The 22,686-nt window shown below is 40.8% G+C and overlaps 1 protein-coding gene across 1 annotated transcript in view; it reads right to left on the reverse strand.

Annotated features, from left to right (window-relative positions):
* The window catches only part of GLIS1 (GLIS family zinc finger 1), a 161,449-nt gene that overhangs the window by 35,408 nt on the left and 103,355 nt on the right, over positions 1 to 22,686 (reverse strand). Inside the window, exon 4 of the mRNA XM_081195385.1 lies at positions 4,779 to 4,940. Coding sequence (XP_081051511.1) covers positions 4,779 to 4,940 — 162 coding nt within the window. The remainder of the gene's footprint in view (positions 1 to 4,778; positions 4,941 to 22,686) is intronic.

Genomic DNA, 22,686 nt, shown 5'->3' on the forward strand with positions numbered 1-22,686 from the left:
AATATTCAGGGATTGTTGGTGATGTGCAAACATGTTGTGAAGCCTCTAGTTGCTTTGCTCAGCTTGAAAATGCTACTTGAGCAAGCCTAACTGTGTGTAACAGGCCTGGCAAAGAACCAGAGGTAGTACATCCAGATCTGCTGCAGAAATCGCTTTTATTCTGGACTTAGTCCAAATGCTTGAAGCATTTTACACATCTGGGCACTTAATGTTTTTGGATAAGGTATACTAGATGAAACTGCAATGGAGAAAATTACATCAGGTCTTGAAAATGCCATGAGGCCTAACAACTAAATGATACTTTCTTTACATGTCCATCCTTTTTATTAATTTTAAGAGGCACTTCCTCTGTCCAGTGTCCACAACTACTGAAGAAATACAGTATTGCCAACATTCCCCCGCAAGTCTTTACAACCACACATCCTGCTGTGCCCCTGTGGACAACCCCTACATAATACTTATGTGACAACACATCAGACCAACAGCCCATCAGAAACACTGCACAATCCTAGAGGCACTCACATGGGCACAACCATTCTGAAGATTTATTTCAAATATCAGAGTAGCCTTATATTCTAAGGAACTTTGTGTTCCTCTGCACTATCCTGCACATACCCATGGCTTTTATTATCCATTTCATTTATTCTTTACTCTGCTGAAAGTTCTGGTATTATGATATCCCTTGCTTATTGCTGATCTCTGTGCATTTATCATCCTACAATCTAGCTGGCTGAGTTGACATATCAGAGGTATAATATGGGTGGACAATATGACATTAGGGCAATCCAGTGCAATTCTACAATCTTTTCATTTGCAGGAGCAGTCAACACGGTGCCCTCCAGATGTTTTGAGCTATGGCGCCCATCATCCCCAGCCAGCATGGCCAACAGATACCATGGGAGTTGTAGTCTAAAACACCTGGCAGGCACCAAATTGATTCCTCCTGCTCTACGACAAAGCTCTGGCAAAATTTAACAATTCTGGTTTACAACATTGGTAGTAAATCTTTCCAGCACTATAAAAGCAGTCATCTTATCTCTTCTTTAAAAGGTAGATTCTAATCCAGTTTCCAGGACAGCCCTAGATCTAACCCTAACCTAATAATCTGTTATTCGATCAAACCAGCACATTCTAACAGGTCTTCGTAATTATTTACAGATTCTCCTTTCAGAGAAGATAAATGACAGATTGACCTGCATTCGGAATCTCAAATCACTTCCACATGCATTCAATAAGAACTAAGCAGTCCATATAAATCCTTTTTCTTTGTAGGCGCCTCCAGAGGAATAAGTAGTCCTGCTCCTTGTACCAGCAGGAAATTTCCAAAGGAATAATAAGATCATTCACCAGCTCAAAGCTCCAAAGGCTAACCTGATATGTACCCAGAAACTTTCATATGAAAGTCAATTTATTGAAAGTGCCTGGAACACACAGAGAACCGAAATTTGAGGAAGGATGATGGAAACCATTAAACAATTCCTTAGTGGAATTAACTAGGCAGAGTATTTTCCCAGCTATAGTAACACATTATTAAGGATCAGAAACTAGATCAGAAAAAGTCCATCCATACTAGTCCAAACCTTTTCAATCTCACTTTCACACAGGATTCAGTTACACAGCAGGCATATTAAAAGGGATCAGAGTTTGCTCCGCGAACTGCAGATCTTCTGTTTCATGCATTTGGAACATAAACACCAGCATGCAAGACACATTCTAATTACTTAGATCTATGTTAAAAAAGCAAAAGACAAAACAAATCTAAAATTATTGATTAAATAATCAGGTGAAAATATATAAGAAAATGAATGCCGCCGTATGCAGGTTGTGAATGCAGCAAAAAAATTAAAGAATGTCTAGAAAACCAAGCTACAGCACTAACAAAAGGTTAGTCAAAATTATTACTGTACCTTTTTGCTGATTATGAATATTTCAGAGAGTAAAGACAGATATGGGAGAAAAAGTAAAGAAAAAGAAGGAAGGAAAAAGAGAATAGAAAGTTAAAGGAGCTCTTTGCAATAACACCCATGTAACAAGATATAAGGAGACAGAGAGAGACTTGGTTCTGGTGTACCATGAAATCTACAAAATGATGTGCAACAACACCCCTACAAAAAACAAGGCAGCAGAGAGGGACTTGGTTCTGTATGTACCACGAAGTCAACAAAATTATTTCTGCAAGCCAAGTTAGTCTGCCCTTCCACCTCATTCCACTTACATTAACGTCAAGCCGTTACAACTTCAAAAAGGTGCATCCTATACAGCATATTAAATTTCAAAAGAGCCACATTTTAGAAGTAATTACAAATTCAAATCTAAAGCTGACTTTCAAATAAATAAAACATTGTTATTGTAAGTGTGCTTGGGTTTGGAAAATGTGACTGACTGGCTTGTTTGTTTTTGGAGGGCATAATGTACATTACACATTCCTTAATGCTGTACTGTCTGAAATGTGTAGCTGCTTTAAAAGTAAATATCAATTAACCGCCAGGTTTCTGCCCCATAAACACCCGGCCAAACGTTAAACCACATATTCACCTCTTTCAAAAAGACAAAGGAAGGACTCTTGCTGTTATTCTTTATGAGCTTTGGCCCAGGAGCTTAGGTGACCTAAGGAGTCTGCTTTGCTTTCATGGGTTGGTTGACACTAGTAAAGGCTAACATGATATGGACAGTATAGTAAAATAGCTATTATCCAAACTGTAGTAAGAAATCTCTAGAAATTCTAATTAATTGAATAGTTTGTGGTAGTTTGCTGAAGTCGATATAATTCCTATTTAGTTTGTATCTGTTTATCACTATCCAAGGCTCCATCTGCACTATGCATTTAAACAATACATTTAACTCTGCAGCTCTGTGACAGGAATGGGGGCGTCCTAGCAACTCTCAGCAACCTTGTTGGGAGGAAGCCATGATTGTTTAAAGTGGTATGATACCGCCTTAACATATAGTGCAGATGGGTCCCAAATACTCTTGGAAGTACTGTGCGCTATATGCATTAATGACGTTTTACTACAGCACTGAAAGCGCTAAAGGCTAGGACAGCAAAATTGAGCATTACACCACCTTACATAAAAGAGGCTGTAAGTGCTTTTGGGGTGGGGAGCTTAGTAATGACAATATATTGTCACAATACAAAGCAGCCTTTCCCAACTTGGTGCTCTCCAGATGTTTTAGACTAAAACTCTGATCTGCCCTGATCTTTTGTCATGCTGGCTGGGTTGATAGGCGTTGGAGTCCACAACATATGGTGCCAGGTTGGGGAATGCTGACATGAAGTCTTAGGACTTTTAAAAAAAAAAAAAAAAAGTTAATTGCTTCTGAAGACTGCTTCAGTTGGGATTGTGGAACGGGTGGTCAATAGTAACCCCTAAAAGGCCCTCAATAGTGCCAAGTGCCTTTCAGTAGTTACAGCCAGTGGGCCAGTTGTGACCTCTCTAGGATAAAGATAGTCTGCCCATGGTTATCCATGCCCTGGTAGCCTCCAGTATGAATCACTGGAGCTGCCTTTGAAGATAGTTCAGAACCATAGCTGTCAACGTTTCCCTTTTTTAAAGGGAAATTCCCTTATTCTGAATACGATTTCCCTTAAAAAAGGGGGGGGAAGTTGACAGCTATGTTCAGAACTACCAGTATTTTGACCAGGGCAGTTCATTCAGACCATTTCTGTCCAATCTTAAAAAAAACAAAACTTTCTTCACTACCAGCCAACACGCTTCCAAATCCAGTTCAAAGTCATGCTGTTTACTAGGTCTCAACAACCTGAAGCGTAGCTCACTCTTGTAGCAACCTGCCTGTCTTTAAGGTGATCTACATGGCTGATGTCAAGTTTGGTGAGGCCTTTGGCAGTGTAGAAGCAGACAGTGAAGTCTTCCCCCTTTAAGCGATGGAAGCTATGGCTTCCTTATCTTGAAGCTGGTGGGCACGAGTAGCAAAGAAGCTCGTTGAGCTGCTGGAGCCTGCCATTTTAATTTCCTCACAATACCTTTGGAACAACACTCTGTCAGGCCCCAAAGACAGTGTGAGGGAATTAAAAGGGTGGTTTCCTATTATATTACTGCTTTTCTATTGCTGCTAGCACCAGCCTACCTTAAGATGGGATAGGGGGTTGGTGGGCCCTTCAGAGGACTCAAGGTTCTGGCAAGTGCCTGATGATGCCAACCCCTTATGCCAAGCCTTAGTATTTGCCAAATCCCTCTGAGACAGAGAACTATTTTGGCAGTGATGTCCCAGTTGTAGAATGCCCTCTACAAGGAGACATGCAAGGCACCAACACAGTTGTTTTTAGGTGCTAGGCAAAACCTTAAAGAGCAAAAATAATTCTAAGGCAGTTTAAATATTTCTGCTGGCTCCTTTATCTGTTGTGTGCCAATGTTGCTCTCTGTGTTGCATTTTAATGATGACCTCATATTTTTAATTATTGTAAAGTACCCTGAAGTCAGTTTTGATGAAGGGTGACATAAAAATATTTTTTATAAATAAAATAAAGCCCATGGAGAACCTTTTGATAGGATAATAATAATTCCCCCCTTTTCTTTCAAAAAGCACATTGTAGCACACAGGAATAGACTGAGCGCATGCTGATAATGCCAACATTCTAGGTTCAATCCCCATGCGGGACAGCTGCATATCCCTGCATTGCAGGGGGTTGGACTAAATGATCCTCAGGGTCCCTTCCAACTCTACAATTCTATGACTCTATGGCTGGGCTAGTTTCAGGAAAGGTCCTGTTACAAAGGATGCACTATATATAGCGTCATATAGAATAATGTGATGCTTACAGTATCCAGGTGTGTTCGCTGATGCTTAGCCCGGTCGCTAGAGTTGCTGAAAGCTTTCTGGCAGCCAGGATGCTGACAAAGATAAGGCTTCTCACCCGTGTGACTCCGCAGGTGAATCTTAAGGTTTTCAAGTCGAGAAAATGCTTTGTTGCACCCTTCAAACTGCAATAAAGCCATAAAAAACTCTGTAAAGCTTTATTAAATAAACCATATCCTGCTATAATGAGTACAGTGTTTGAAAAAACAATCCAAACTGGACATGTAACAAATCAACCAGAATTCAGAACATCTGCTGAAGTTTATGGATGAAACAGATTTCGCTCCGCTGTCTTAATCCATCATTATGCATGGCGTAGGGGTCGGTAATATTGTATTCTTCTATGTACACAGTGTTAAGGCTTCTAGAGACTGTTTAAGTAAAGGAGCTTAAACAATAAGAAAGAACAAGTTTTCAGCGGCGTAGGAAGAGTTCTTTTCAATGTTATGAACAGCATGAAGTATTGGAACAAGAGCTACTATGAGGATCAGATCATTGGCTGCCACAAACAAAACAGAGAAATTACTTTTCAATAGCAAAACTGACTGTCTCAGTCTGGTTTTGGTGTCAAATGTACCCAGAGAAAGCTATACAAATAAAATGCTTGGTGGAAAGTATTCAGCATAAAACCATTTGCAAGGCTTTTAAAAATAATAATAAATGATTACATTTCAAACTTCGCTTTTCTAGTAAACAGTAGTTGCACAATAATCACTTGAGTTAACAATAATACCCCACAATGTAATGTGCATAAATCTACAACAAGAGTGTGTGGGTGTAACTGACCTCCAGTTTTCTAAACACGAATCGAAAAAATAATGCCACATAGGCACAACAGTAAAATTAAATTGCATTGTGAGTTATGTGTAACAACAACAACAGCAAAACTCACAGATCCTGCAATTATAGCACCTGCTCTTTGTGTGGCAGATGCACAATCACACTTCACAACTGCATATATAGGACAGAATTGTTATATGAAGCACATGACCTCTATGATTTTCTGTCATTGTGTCACCCACGGTGATGCTTTTCCTGGTATGAGCAGTGATAGCCCCTACCAGTTCTGAAGCTTCTTGATGTCTTTAGCTATGAAGAAAGGCTACTGCCCTTCCTTTGGCATGCAACTTACAAGTGAATTTGTGGGAAAATAAGTCTGGAGGAATTTGTGGTAGTGGTGGTTGTTTTCAGTGTGCCAACTAGACTCTTAGTTTTCTTAGATAATCCACCAGCTAGAGGCACACTGGTGAAAAAAAATCATATTTTATTACATTCTGTCCAGTACGCTGTAAATATGTTGTGATTGTCATTAGCTTCTTAACTGCTGGTTGGCATAGGTTTTAAGTTGCTGGAGCTGGCTGGTTACAAAGATGCCTGAGAGCAACCTCAAAAACCCATTTTCTAAAGATCTTTCTGTGAACAGAGAAAAGTGGGTGTTCCAAGGAAAAAAACCTGCCAGCAGGACAACAAGGATGGAGCCAGTCTAGCTTCTCTAGGAATGGAGTTCCAAATTCTGGGAGCATCCATTGAAAAGTCCCTCCCTGTGTGTGTCTGTGAGGGTGGCAGGATTATAAGAAGGGCTTTTAAATTGTACTTTTTAATTGTTCTCATTGTTTTAACTGCTCTCATTTATTGTGATCATATATTTCTAGCTACCTTGTGAATCTATATGGTTTAAGAGATGCCATATTCATGTGATGTGATTTAATTTGATTTGATTGGCCGGTTAATAAAAATTAATTTTTTTTAAAAAAGAGATGCCATATTCATAAAATCAATCAATCAATCAATCAATCAATCAATCAATAGCATCATCAACATCCTATCCCATGTTGCATTCCATCAGACAATATGCCTACAGCAAGGGAAACCAAAGTAGTCCTCTTAGCTTCATCAAGCAAAATGTAAGCACCCCAACATCTAATTTTTCTTGAGCAGATGTGCCTACACTTCTCTTAAGACTAGGTAGTAAATCTCCTATTCAGGAAGCCTCGTCCACATGAAGTGATCCTCAAATTGGAGAGAAAATTACATAGAATAGAATCTCAATATATACCATAGGGATGATAGATAACAAGACCGTTACATTTTTGCTGCCTTTGCTGTTACTTGTTATTTGGACTTAGCTTTATGGATAAATGCACAGTGAAATGTTATATGCATCGACGGGCAACTTTCTTCTCAAGAGTAGTCACCTTAAAACTGAAGAAATAAGTGACCTGTGACTCAGAAATTTTATTTGGCTGCTAGGGAATTCCCCCTTGGAATATTTGATGTCTTTCTAGGTGCCAATGAAGCTTGGAAGATTTCGGTCATTCCAGATAAAAAGTAAATAAATAAATACTAAAGGTCTAGAAACTAGAGCACATATTTTAGCAAACAACTTCAAAAAAGAAAAATGCAACCTGAGATCTAAGTTTTGTTAAGTTTACTGTCCAACAACTGTGCAGCTGTCCATTTAATTAAGAGTAGCCTTGGCAAACACGACATTTTCTAAGTCCATTTGGGAACGACAGAACTCTAAAAACACACAACTCCCGTCTATAGCCCTCTCATTTTTACTCTGTTATACTAAGCCTTCCCCTTTCTAAACACCCTCACAAATTTAGCATTTTTACAGTGTCTACATGTCTACTCAGCCCTATTGCTTTCAGTGGGACTTCTGTGAGCGTGCTTGTAGCATTGAAGCCTTAATTCTGTTTTCTGTTGCTGCCACCTTCCATTCAGTTTTACAAAACTGAGGAATTAGTTGTACATTCAGTGATAGTATCAGGGTTCCAGAATGGAACCAGGGTTTTTGGGGTAATCTCTGGAATTTATTTCAGTCTCTAAAAATGTGGCGGCTGCTATTAAAATTAAGCATTGGGACAAGCTACCTAGTGGAACCGTCTTTCTTTTAGAGTGCTATAAAAATGCCCAACAAGCTTCTGTTGGTGGTTTTCTAATGCAGTATGTACTCCCACAGAGAGAGCAATTTGAATGGATTAGGAGTGCCAGTGTTTGTATAATTAGCTGTCTAATCTCCAGACCATTGCCCAGGTGCTAGACCTGTACTTTGCAGAACAGAGGGGCCAAGATGGCGACGAAGTAAGACACGCTTGTCGGAGCTCCCCTTTCCAGTTCATGCTGTAAGTTACTCCGCTCCTATTTTTCTTTGGAAGTTGGCACGATAATGTTTTGATGAAAACGCCAGGAACTCACCCGGTGGAAGCTTGCAAAGTCAGCGCCATAAATCTCCTTAATGAGCTTCTCTAACAACCTGATAAGCTGTAACTTGGGCAGTCACCGACCGCGCTTCCCTGGCCTTCCACAGCTCTTGTTTGGCCTTTGAAGGACTCTTAGATAACCGAGCCGCTCAAGGGGTTTAGGATGACGAGCCTAAAACGTGGCCGTACCTCCTCTGTGGAAGACTGTTCCTTTAATGCCTCAGAACCTATGTCTAAGGTTTCGAAGCCTACTGGGCTGGATTCACCACCTAAGATCTTCGAGCCTTCTATCTCATCATTGGAGGAGTTTTTCTGCAACCTTGTGCCTCCTTCACCTGTTACTTCCAAGCAGTTAGATTGCCTACATGATCCTGCAATGACTCCAAACAACCTTTTAAACACCTCCAAGCAGGTAGACTGCCCATGTGACCCTGCAACGACTGCAAATACTCCCTTGCCAGGAGACAAATCGCTGTTGGAAATAACCTCCAGCCCAGATGGCCTCTCTCCCTACCCCGACCCTCATCGTAAATCTTTATGTGATATAGTACAATCAGTGGAGCTGAGGACTTTGCAGAAATTTTGCCTGCACTTGGCTGACAAAATAAAGGTGCTATCAGCTTCCATCAATATGTTAGAGGAAAAACTAAATGCCTTCATCAAAACCCCTGTCTCGATTTTGAATCCGCCATTAAATCATCAGGGACCTGATAATCATGAGGCACAGAGTCTAAGTAGGGGGCAGCAGCTAGTAAACCTCCAACTCACCCCTAACAATATATGCTTGAACATCGCTCACTCCTGCTTCCCCTACTATGCCTGGAGAAATTGTAAAGCAGCTGTGATCTCATTGCGAAGGTTGACCAGGTCCTACTTGGCCCAGGGTGGTCTCCTATCATTAGAATGGCTGCCAGAGACTCCAAAATTTAAGCGCTTGTTGCTCAAGTTCGACTCTCCCAGGCTTCCTGCACTTTTGAGCAAACTTCAAAATCGTCTCAACTGGTTTGGAATCTTCCCACAAAGATGCTTCTTTAACAACTGTAGGGGCACTATTGGGAAAACCCCAAACTCAGCAAACTTGGTTAGCAGGCCTACAAGGAGGATTGAGGATTATGATCGGAATTCCCAGCAACGGACCCTTCCTATGAACCCCTCCCCACGATTTACTAACCGACCATCCCACCGGCAAGAAGGGACTGCCTTAAGGGGTAGAGCTTTGACAGGTCCAGCTTCGGCTATTATAGATGCTCCTAAAGATTGCCAGACACAAGCCCATGTGGACCCCCCCTGCAGCGATAACGATCTCCAGTCCTCAAAATGGCTGCATTCCTTGTGCTGATACCATGACGATGCAAGAGACTCTGGGAGATCCAGCAGCCCTTTGGACAAACACTGAGGCAGTGGCAAGGCTAAACATGCTACTGGAAGCTAACCGAAAAGGATGTCTTTCTTCTGTCTTACATAGTGCTTTTCCATCAACAAGCCTCGATCCTCAAGGCACGACTCCTGCAACTATAGAGCATACGGCAAACAACGAGTCTATGGACTTGTCGGCTAGTAACACCCCCTCGTACCAAGACTTTCTCTTACAGCGATCTATAAATTCGCCCCAGCCACTGGCTGCTCCTGTGACATGTGACAACTTGAACCTGAAATGCAAACAATCAAAAATCACTGCCTTTTTTCACCCTACTGCCCCTCCACACAGCGTGCACCCCCATTTGGATTCTCCAGGATTAACCACGCAAGAGAAATCATGACTTGAGGGAAACACAAAGCGGCCTCTTACACTACTATCATGGAATGTGGCTGGTATTAAATCCAAACTGACAGATCCATCATTTGTTGCCTATATAAATGGCAGCCACATCCTTCTATTCCAAGAGTCATGGGCCTGTGAGGACTTCTATCTAACAGGATACAAGGGCTTTTACCTGAATGCCACGCAGAACTCGTTATCACATGGTAGACCGCAAGGAGGCTTGGCTACCTTTGTTTCCTTAGCCATAAATTTTCAGGCCGAAAAAATTGACATCCAGTCGTCACTCATGCTGATTATAAAGTTGCAAACAGCAGAGGAAACGATAGTAGTGATCAATATCTACTTATGCCCAATCTATAAGAGAAATTTGGTTGATCAGAGATGGCAGGAAATCCAAGTGACATTGGAAACACTTTTTGATAAATACCCCGAAGCCACTTTTCTGTTGGCGGGAGATTTTAATGGACGCCTGTCACATACTGACCAAATCTTATTCTCTAAATTTAGCAAGTACCCTTCTTCACCTCTTGTGACTACAGATCTTTTACCAAGGAAATTCAAAGATAACATAGCCACCTACGCAGGTTTCAAATGCAGGCAAACCTTGCTGGCCCTCAATTTCCTTCTGCTAAATGGGGCAGTCAGCTCGGACTACCCTGCCGAATTCACCTATTGGTCAGGTTCACGTGCATCCACTATTGACTTTGTATGGATATCTCCTGACCTTACCCCAAAAATATCCAGCTTTAAGGTGGCTACAAGATTGGAGAGTGATCACTTCCCTCTAGAAATTTCCTTGACTCTGGCTGACGAACTTGATAGGCACTCCTTTGTGCACCTATCAAATGATCATCTGGAGATAAGACCTACAGCCCTTAAATGGACCTCCAATTCGGCCCAGCAGTTGAACGAACTTCTCTGGTCTGATCAGCTCCAAATAAAAAGGGCTTCCCTTATGCAGGCGGATGAGCCTCTACCAATATATGACGATATAGTAGAACTTCTAAAACCAACACTAGTCCGGTCCCCCACAAAGCATGGTAAACAGTTTTTCCACAAAAAATGGTTCGATGAGGAATGCAAAAACTTCAAGAATCATCTGTATAATGAATGGTTGGCATACAGAGCATCAAATGACCCCATGCCAAGTAACCGTCTTATCACCCTCAGGAGAAGTTATAAAGCCCTACTAAAGGAAAAGAAGCTTGAGGCAGAAAGAAACAATTGGAACAACCTTTTGATAGCTGCAGAGAATAGAAATCCAGCCTCTTTTTGGCAGTTAATTTCCAGATACCTGGGTAGGCCGCTTGCAAGAATAGAACCCCACATCTCAGCGGACACTTGGGAAAGATACTTCGCCGATCTGTATGCAGCCCATGATGCCTGCGGAGATACGGTGGAGCCGGAAGCACTGCCCGATTGGGACCCAGTTACATGCCCTGAAGTTGAAACTCTCATAGATCGATTTAAAGCAGGCAAGGCCCCCGGTGATGACCTTATATCCATTGATGCCATCAAAGCAAATAAAGATTGGTGGATCCCACTTTTAGCAGCACTTTACACGTATATAAACAAAACAGCAAAATTTCCCTCTAGCTGGAGCTCTGCGTTGATTGTATTAATACATAAGAAAGGCCCACGTACAGAGCCGAGCAACTTTAGGCCAATCAGCTTGCTAAATGTCATTGGGAAGATTTACTCGGGGTACCTACTAAACAAACTATCGAAATGGATGGAGGACGACAATATCATTGCCGATGAACAGGCAGGTTTTCGCCCTGGAAGATCTACTACAGACCAAATATTAACCTTGAATCACCTGGCGGAAAAGTATGCCGGCAAAGCCCCAAAGGTTCTTCATGTGGCTTTTATTGACCTTAAGCAGGCATTTGATCGAATCTCTAGAAAGCAGCTATGGACAAAACTGGCTGCAACAAATATCGATCGTCGTCTCCTTCATCTGATTATCAGCCTCCATACAAACACCTTTCTGAGAATCAGGCTAGACAATAAAGGCCTAGTCTCCAACCCCGTTACCACCACTAGAGGGGTAAGACAGGGTTGTTTATTGGCCCCAGCATTGTTTAACTTTTACATTAACTCACTGGTGACTCACATGGCCAATGATGCTTTCCACCCCCCCAAACTAGCAGGCCGATCTCTGAATGTTCTTCTGTATGCGGATGACGCCGCACTTCTTGCTAGATCCCCTATTGGACTGAGGAGAATGTTGCAAGCTCTACATGAATACTGTGATCAGCATGAGCTCCAACCCAACTATGCTAAGACCAAGATCATGGTCTTCTCTGCCCGACCGAGACTCTATCGATGGTTGATGAACGGGATCCCCCTAGAGCAGGTTAACTGCTTTAAATATCTGGGACAAGTAATACGGTCAAATAGGTCTTTTCTGGCCCATAGAGACTATATAACAACTAATGCATCTAAAGCAGCCATCCAGATTAGATCTCTATATGCTAAGAATCAGGCTCAATCAGTGACGATAGCTTTGAGACTCTTTCAAATGAAAGTCCTCCCCCTTCTTTTGGTGGGCATCTCTTTAGGCTCCCGTAGGGACTTTTTGAAACTGGATTCTATCCAAACGCGATTCCTTAGAGCCATCCTTAGGATTCCCCCCTCGGTAGCGGGTGCAGTTATGAGATTAGAGGTCGGCTGGCAAGCTCTACGGTATGTGGCCTTGAAGACGAAGCTCTGGCTATGGCTCAAGCTTTGTTTTAAACCAGTGGGTATTGCCCCCTTGATATTGAGGGACGATTTCCAATCATCGTGGGAAAGGGAGGTCACTAATGAGGTTCAATCCTGCGGATTGTCTCACCTTTACTTTGAGTCTATGTCGTACAATCAAGCTAGAGCTGTGATCTCCCGGAGACTGAGTGACATTGCTAGACAAGAGGACATAGCCCAGGTAAAACCAGGGATGTTCCTAGGGGACCAGATCTATCGGACCATACCAGCCCCCTACCTTGCAGAAATCCACTATGTGGAATACCGCAGACTTCTTACAGCGGCTAGATTAAATGTCCTTGACTCTGCGATATTGTGGGGAAGGTACAGGGGAGTACCATACGCCCAGAGAACCTGTCATTGTGCCATGGGTGTGGTTGAGTCCACCGAACACATTCTCTTGACTTGCCCTTCTTATGCAGAGCTTAGACAAAATTTTATAGACCCACTTCTATGTCAATTTAGCTCCCTACCCAGAGAAAACCAGGTTTTACACTTGCTGAATAACGTCACTAGAGCTATACCTTCCTTGGTGGCCAAATTTCTTTTTTTAGCTTTTAAGCGTCGCAAGACTTTAATTGATTGTATTGATATGGGGCTATCTGTTTAGCCCATTTTAGTGTTGGCTAAGCTCAAAAATCTTCTTGGATGTTTTAACTGTGTATTGACAATTGTACTTTTTTCTGACTGACGGTCGAATAAAAGGTTGATGATGATGATGACTTTGCAGAACAGAAGTTTTTGGCAATTAAGCAGTAGTAGAGGTTCCTGACTTGGGTGGGAGAGCTGAGGAACAAATGTGCATCTCAAAAAATCTCCTCCAGAGACAGATTGGCTGTGTTCTTTTGCCCTTCTGGAAAATACATTGGATAGCAATACAATAAAACAAATATAAAAAATGCACAGACTCTTATTGTTTCTGAGCAACTAATGGCACAGGGATTAAAACTGTATGAATACATATAATTTTTTTAAAGTGTGGAATTATCTCTAGCTGTCACAATGTTTGAAAGCAATTTTATGTTCTTTGTAAGTAAACCTCTAGGCAAAAATGTTATGACTTCTTGTTTCAAATTTGGTAGGGCCAGGAGATAAAAGTGCTTTGTAGGCCACATCTGGCTCAAGGATTACCAGTTGGCAATCTCTGGGCTAGATTATCCACTTTGTTGTTTCCAACTCTAAGATTTGATGACAGCCATTTTGCTGCTGTTTCCTTTAGGGTAACTAATTATGCAGTGCACGGGGCATCATTTTTCCCTAGCTGCTGAACATGTTGCTGGCTCTGGCACAATTCCATTGAAAACAATGCAGCAACACAGGATCAGAGGAAAGCCATGAAATACAGATGTTGCAGAGAAGCCCCTCTGACGTAGGTGTTCCAACCCGAAGATCCATGCAGCCTGTTCTGGATTTTCTGCCTTTGGCACATGCGTTAGGAACATTTCCAAGACTTTCTGGGCAATCATTTGGAATGGAAATGAAAGATAAGTTTTTAAGGACTGCAGTTCTTGAACTTAATTCTACATTCTGCATAGTGTAGGTAATTCCTTCTTTCCCCCTTCTTCTTTTTATTCCATTTTGAACAGTACATTTTCAGTGTAGGCTGTTTCTTTCTTTAAAAAACCCCCATTAATTATAATTTATATACCACTTAAATTAAAAATATATCTAAAAACGGTCTATGTAAAACAGTTTAAAATAATTTTTAAATATACAAATGAAATCACTAGAAACAAGAATGCATAACTTGTTTACCTCCAGGTAAGCTTGCCCAAACCAAAATGTTTTTTTAGCAGGTATCTGGAACAGCACAACAAGGATGGCTGCCTAATGTTAATAAGCAGGGGCAGTTTCAGACCATTGGTGCTGCCACACTGAAAGCTCAGCTCCTTGCAGTTATGGAGTGAACATTGTATAGTACTTGCAAGAGTTCAAGTTCCACAGATCAAAGTAGTCAAGCCAAGAGCAAGGCAAGGAAACTTCTCTCAAGGAAACTGCTCCCAAGGTGTTAAGGGCTTGATATGAGCAGAGGTGTAATATGCTGGTAGGATCTCACTCTGGTCAGGAATCACGTTACAGCATTCTGCAGCTTCTCGAACAACCACAAGAGATGCTCCACAGAGAGTGCACTTCAATAATCCCATATTGAAGTTACCAGTGTCTGAACTACAGCTATTCTGGTCTGCGAATGGATGCAGATATTGCATCAGTTGAAGCTACTGGAAGGCAGTCATAGCACAAAGGTCACATGGGCCTCTGGATCCAGAAGGGCCCCCAGATTGTGTGTCTTACTCTTTCAGAAGGAGTGAAATCCCACTCTGGGCACAAGAATTGCTTACCCACAGAGCCTCCATCTAGACGGGATTCAAACTCTATTTATTTATTTATTTATTTATTTATTTATTTATTTATTTATTTATTTTCTTAAAATTTATACACCACTTGATTGTAAAAAAACACACACCCTAAAAGTGATTTACAAAGAGAATAAAACTATAAAATTATCAGTAAAAATAATACTGCCCTCATCCAGACCACCACTGCAACCATTATGGAACCTGCATAGCCTCTTTTAATCACTTATTATGGAGAATTAACAAGGAGCATAATTCCCAACACCCCTCTCCGGACACTGGACCCAAACCATGGAATTGACCTCGGTGTCATTTGACTCCTTCCCCCCTGTTCTGGGAGCAACGCTCACCCTACCAATCGGTAAAGTCTAATAAGGCTACAGTATACTATGGTCAATAGTGTCAACAGACATAGACAGGTCAAGAAGAAGGAACAAGATCACACTCCGTTTGTCCTGTTCTGAATAAAGGTCACCCATCAGGATGACCAATGTTGATTTATACACATGACCAGGCCTAAACCCAAACTGGAAGGGGTCTAGGTAATCAGTATCATTCTAAATAAACAGTATTATTTAAGAATGCTTACAGATGTCCTGCCATGACCCTCTACTCTACCTTCCCAAAGCAGAATTAAATTTTGAACGATATGGCTGGGGAAACCCAGCCAGATGGGCAGGGTATAAATAAAATTATTATTATTACTATTATTACTATTATTAATACTAATTTAGAGTATAGGTAATTTCGACAGCCCACAGGCACTAAGATTGAAAAAAATCTAAATCAAGTTTGAGGTGGGATATTGAATAGAAAGTTATTGCTTTCCTAAAAAACAGCAGCAGCAACTGAAGAAGGCAGGAGGGGATGAAATGCAATCCTTCTCTTTATTACATCTTGTTTACATTCTGTTCCCTGATCAGTCTTAAGCTGCTGTTTCAGTGCCATTTGTTTTGATTAACTCATATCGTCAGTCAGTCAGACTTAGTTGATATCAACTCTGTGAGCCTATCATGAATCAACATGACACCACATAGACAATCAGGTTTAACTGTGTGATGATGTCATTGAGGGCAAACATAACTATTTCAGAGTGTGGGCAAATGTTTCCAACCTTTACCTAGAATGCAAGGTGCTCTTAAAACCTTTGGTGAAAATGTCATCCTCTTTTCAGTGCAGCCCTACTTAAAACCATTCACAGAATCTAAAATAGTGCTGAAATCTGGGTATTTTTAGTTCCTTCCAAATTATTTATCATGGAAATTATTGGTCATTTTCATACATTATATGATATGTCTACAAGGAGTTAATATATAGTTTCTAAAGAGCAGTAGGAATATAAGAACTACTCTGTCAACTTAGAAGGCTTCTAGCCATATCTCCCAGACATCTGGTATTAATCTGTCATTCTTTCATCTCACTCCCTTACACATTTTTCTCAAGATTGACACCTGGGATAATAGTAACAATCTTTTGTGTCTGCAAAAAACAGCTGTAAATGGAGTTATTCTTTTTTTTAAAAAAAATCAAAGCTTGAATAAACATATTTTCACTTCTATGACATAATGTACACATATTTAGGAACGACCACACTTCACAAATACATTGCGTGGCATTGCATGCAATAACAGTGAATACAATGCCAACATAGCTTTTTGTACATTAGCCTTGCATCCCAAAAAACTTTTGCTACTGTATACAATAGTTCTGCTCCTCCCAGGGTACAATTCCACGTGTTAACTTTTTGCAGATGCAAAAAGCACTTGCATGTTATAATACATATGAAAACATGACAATATGCAGCGTAGATCAAGGATCACCAAGCCACTTACAGCAATCTGGCTGTAACCTGGCAAAATTGGGCAATCTCTACTGCTGCCAGGGCACCATTGTTAGGAAGTCCTAGGAAGTCAGACCTCTGAACAATGATGTTATACCAGAAAATGGGAAGAAATTACCCCATGAGGACATAAGCAATTTGAATCTCCACTGCAGTGCTGGGCTGAGTCGAAAGGGGAAGCACTCAATGTGGAGTACTGAGATTGCTTAGCACTTTAGCAGGAGAAAGGTCTGCACTGAGACCAGACCCTTTTGATTCCTCCTTCTCCCATTCTCAAGGAGCCTTTTGTCTGTGTGCTCTGAGTATGTGTGTGCAAGAATGCATGTGCTGTATATGTGCTCTGATATGTGTAGCCATGATGAAACCCCTGGGTGGTTTGAGTGGGTGACAATTTGGCTCTGGGACCAAAACAGGTCAGCCACCCTAGACTATGGTATATGAAAACTGAATACCTATGAAACTGGTATCCATTTCCATAGTGGGCTGGGGTTTTCATACCAAATTCAAACCATCAATTCACAGGCTAAATTGACCCCTGTATACCAGAGCTCTTAAATCTGAAAAATATAACGTGTAAAACACCCTTCAACAAAATAGCTTATTAATTTTTTTTCTCTTCCAACTCCAAGGATCTTCTGGTGGTTCCCTCATTGTGAGAAGTGAAGTTACAGGGAACCAGACAAAGGGCCTTCTTGATAGTGGCGCCCGCACTGTGGAACGCTCTCCCATCAGATGTCAAAGAGATAAATAATTATACAACCTTCCGTAGACACCTGAAGGCAGACCTGTATGGGAAAGCTTTTAAAGTGTGACAATGTTCTGTTGTGTTTTTGTATATTCTGTTGGAAACCACCCAGAGCGGCTGGGGCAGCCCAGTCAGATGGATGGGGTACAAATTACTACTACTACTACTACTACTACTACTACTACTGCTACTACATTTCTTTTTAACAATCCCAAAACTGAAAAAGTGTTTGGGAGTGAAGGGGGGAAGGGTGGGGGGGGGACAACTGCCATCAGATAGGACCTCTGCTCATTAGCAGAAATAGTATGAAATATATTGTGTGGGATATAGGTTTTTAATCAGATGTTGGTTTGCTGTCTGCCATGTACGATCTAGTTGAGATTCCTGCATTGCAGGGGATTGGACTAGATGACTCTTGGGAGTCCCTTCCAACTTGACAATTCTATGATTCTATGACAACATGCCTCTTTAAAAACTGAACATGCCATGCACTTCCTAAGAAATCCTATTAGTAGAAGCAAAATTATACCAAAATGGTTCTAAGGACATAACATTATGCCTGCCACAATCATCTGTATATGATACATCATCATTGCTCAAATGCATTTTTCTTTGCTTCCATACCACATCATAAATGCATGCTGTGGGAATGAGAGCATAAGCCAATATATTATCAAACGTTGACTGCTTTCCTAAGGGTACTTAATCACAGTCATGACTAGAATAGCTGTCAGTTGTTGGGAACGGGAAGAAACCAACTAGAAACCAAACAGCTTGTGCCGTAAGGTGGAGCAATAACTGACATTTTCGTCGGAAATGAGTTATGACTGTAAGAGAGAAGGCTTCACAGTGGCGGTGTTGTAAATAGAGTCAGTGTGCCATTAGAGAAAGCTCATTAATACGCACCTCTGTTTTCGGCTGCAAGATCAGTTAAACAAGCTACCTTTTATTTATAGACCTACAAGGGAAACACCAGGTCATATTGGCTGTTGACATCTCAGACAGCCTACAGATGGAAAACCTGAAATGTTTCATTCCCAAAACATTTATGGCTATCAATAGGAAGTCTTCTGTCTGCTCAAAATATCTAAGCTGTTTCTGAGCACTATGAAATGTTTTTTCTTCTTCCAAAGCAATTGCAAAACTTCCAATACACAATAAATATTAAAAGGCTAGGGTCTGCACATATTCTACTCCTCATAGATATAGGAAAATGTGTGCATGAATAGTATTCAAAAGATTTTTAAATATATATATATACACCACTGATTCGAATGCTAGAATCTCTTTTTAAAAAGGACATGAGCCACACACGCCCCCACCGCCAAGTCTGAAAACATAATATGTATGCATGTTAATAAAATTTCACAGGACTCAACAGGCAGCTCATGAGGCTCAGATGTTTGCAAGACTATGTTGAGAGTCTGGAACAAAATACAAGTATGGCTTGGAAACCCTCTATATCACCTAAGCCTTTGGATACATTTGTAAACTGCAAATTACAGAACAGCTTATTAATGACTGACTATCCAGTCCTGTAGACTTTTAATACTTGTAATAAAACAACACAGCATATGTTTGTTTGCTTGATATTACTAATTTCAACTAGATGCACCCAAATCCCCTTTTCTCCTATTTAGCCATGGCAACAAAATGCTGACAAAAGCAAGATCCAGCACCCAGTAACAGAGGCAAAGGAATCTAGTGCTGGTCCATATCTGGCCCCTCACTCCAGCTGGATGAGTCCAGGACCAGGGTGGGCATGAAGTCTTTGTGGCTCCAAACAAGGGTTACTATAGAACTGAGAAATCTGCCCTACAGAGTGTGGGAATGTTTTGGGGTGCAGGAGAGGATATATTGACTAATTATATCCTTATCCAACTTGTGCTAACAAGTTCCCAAAATATCAGCAGAGTTTATAGACATTCCCCTTTATGTTCGCAACGGTAACGTGTGCACAGGTTCGCTAGAACCTCTATAATAATTACTCTGGTAATTTCCCCTTTTGTTCCCTCTTAAAATACAAGACACGACACAGTCTTTATAAAAGTATGAAAGAGTTTACTCACGTTCTGTTCACAATATGATCCCAGAAGGCAGACAGCTTAAAAAGGTTACATACATTCAGAATCTATCTTGTAGCAAGATAGTCCTTATCTCCTCTCTTGGCTAGGAGCCAAGAGAGCATCCTTAGATGTTTCCTCATTGAAGGAAGATGGCAGAGAGAGAGTGGCTGCCTGCCCTGTGCTTTTGTCATTACCTGCACAGGTGAGGCCACACCCACCTCTGGTCACATGCGAAGGAAGTCCGTCCCCAGGAAGTTTACCTGCTTGCTGGACCGACATCCCTCCCCATGTTCTAACATGTACACTCTAGGAATGTTGTCATTGACTGCTCCTGTGTTTACATCCCACAGATTTGAGGTGCCCATTATGACTCAAGCCAGTGCATTCAAGTTACAAGAAAGGAGATTCCTACTAAACATCAGAAAGAACTTTCTGACACTAAGAGCTGTTCAACTGTGGAACAGAGTCCCATGGGAAGTGGTGGACTCTCCTTCCTTGGAGATTTTAAAGCAGATATTGAATGGTCACCTGTCATATATGGTCTAGTTGCTCATACCCCTGCATTGCAGGGGGTTGGACTAGATGACCCTCAGGGTCCCTTCCAACTACAATTCAATTATTCTAGAGCAATGCATTGCTATCTAAACTGCGAGATTTACTGTAAAATAAGAGGCATCTGGGAAACCCTATTGAACACTGAAGTTCATCTAATCATCTGCTTAATTCCTTTCCACATTTTTTTTCTCTGTTGCCAAGGGAAAGGTTACTTTATTGTGGTATTCTCTTCTGATGTGGTAACTTTGATAGTATAACCAGGTAAACACCATACTTCTATGAATGCTGCCTTTGGCATCTCTATAACTGCTCATGGAAGTATTTGTAAGAATGGGCCCTTAAAACGTCGTGTCTCCATTGTTACAAAAGTTTTGACACAAAACTTGGTAGAAGACTTACCAGCATGAATCAAAGGCTCTGCTTAAGATACAGGAACAGAGTAGACTTATTAGTGTACACAAAGCTAACTTGCATTTGCACATTTGCTTGTCTCAGTTCTATATACTCTAACTGAAAATAGTTCTACCAAGATTCTTTTCCAGCTCTGCTACCTGAGATCCTTGAACCATAGACGCACCTTTGAACCTGGGACTTCATCAAAACAATGCACATGTTCCACCACTCAGGTATGCCTCCCTTCTTGTGCAAGGAAAGTATGGACCTTCTACAAGGAAAATCTCCAGCACATGCTCCTTTTAAAAGAACTTAACAGTTCTGAAATCTCTTCCCACCTCCTTCCCATTAATTTAAATCTGATTTGATTAAGAAAAGTTTCCAAAGTATTGTAACCGATATACCAAAGGCAAAATAAAGACAACAAAGGGAATAGAAAAAGAATAAAAATGGGCTGATTAGCATAGCACAACATCTTAAAAGGCCAAAATACCACATGTGTGGCATGTTACAAAAGAAAATTAAAATAAAGGAAAAGAATATCCAGAGAACCATGAAGTCCCAAAACATCTGGAGTTTTATTGCAGCAAGCAAGAGGAAAACCTAATTGAAAAAGGGCTGCTGCAATACTTTCTTATACAAGGAAACTTGACAGAACTGAAGAAAGGAGCAAATGAAAGCAAAACAAGAGGGGAAGAGTAAAATGACCAATATATCCTAGTATATGAAATTGGTGCATGTCACTTGGCTGGGTAGCTGCACTACAAAATTCAAAGAAGTGCATATTTTGAAACCTGTGTTTCAATTTTGGAAGGTATGAATTTGGTAAGTTAGCTTTTAAATGCAAACTCATTCTAAGTTAAAGAGAAATGTGTGTAAAGAGAAATAAAGCTGGGATGCATATAAGGTGTGGCCACCTTTTGGGAAGAAAGGGAGGAATATAAACATGACAAAAATTTAAATGAGTGTGGACACAGATACGATTTCCACATAAATTTGAACAGGAGGTCAGGCAAACTCCTCCTGTAGTGAGCTTTACATTTGCAATATTCTTACAATGTCTATGCTATTCAATATGTTTTTCTGGAAAATACTGAACTGAAGAAGTTCAATAATTTTCTGTCTCTATACAGTGTCTTTCTGTGAATCTGATTCCACAGGTGTCAGACAAGGTTTAATGGTTTTCTTCAAAATAGAATCTGTTTTATGCAAGTAGCTGTGTTTACATTCCTGTCTCCACTGCCTTCTTCAAAGGCCCCATTTCTTCCCATACAATATTCTCCATTCATTTCTCTGTGCAAAAGGGACTTTGTCATTTCTGAAATAATAAAATCTGTATCCTCTGGAGAAATACCAAAAAAAGTGTACCTACACAATGTCAAATACTGGATGAAACTTCTATAGCATGGCATATGGGAAACAATTGCTTCAGTCCAAATGTCCTATTGAGCAAGTGGAGAGCACTCCTGCTTTTCCCCTCTTCCATCTTATAGCCCACCAAAAATTCTCCAGAGATTTTGGGCCCTTTGAAGGCCTTTTATAACTGTTTTTCAAGGAACATGGAAATGCCCTCCCCATATGATTACAAGGTCATTTTGTTTCCACAGCAGAACCTATGGATTCTTATCTTCATCTCAGAACTCTCAGTTCGTCAGTGTAGCTATACTTTTTTTCTTTTTCGAAACAGAATTCATTCTTCAAAGGGTCACACAGTACTGGCAAGCTATTCTTACTCTGGAACAGGGCCTGCCTGTCTTAACATTATTACAGTGTTGCTTTTTAGCACCTATTCTCCAACTACATCTATTCATTTTTAACTGCAATTTTTCCTAGGGTCCATCTACACTATACATTTAAGGCAGTATCACACCACTTTAAACAGTTATGGCTCTTCCCCCCCCAAAGGATCATGGGAGCTGTAGTTCGTTAATTGGGCTGTGAGTTGTTAAAAGACCCCTATTCCTCTCAGAGAGCTGCAATTCACAGAATTGTTTCAATAGCAATGCCTATTCCTAGGGAACTCTGAATATTTCTGCCTGTCATAGAAAGCAGAAAGTGATGAAGAACAGCTTTTTAATAAATGTGGGAGGAACTACAAGAGGGTTTGGAGATACTGAGGACATGGCAGCATAAAGAAGTTATATTCAGTTCTGAATAGATGTCATAAAGATAAAGTGAAAATACATTGCCACTGAAAACCAAACT

Source organism: Podarcis bocagei (assembly GCF_964188305.1).
Source record: "Podarcis bocagei genome assembly, chromosome: 5".
Classification (NCBI taxonomy): domain Eukaryota; kingdom Metazoa; phylum Chordata; class Lepidosauria; order Squamata; family Lacertidae; genus Podarcis; species Podarcis bocagei.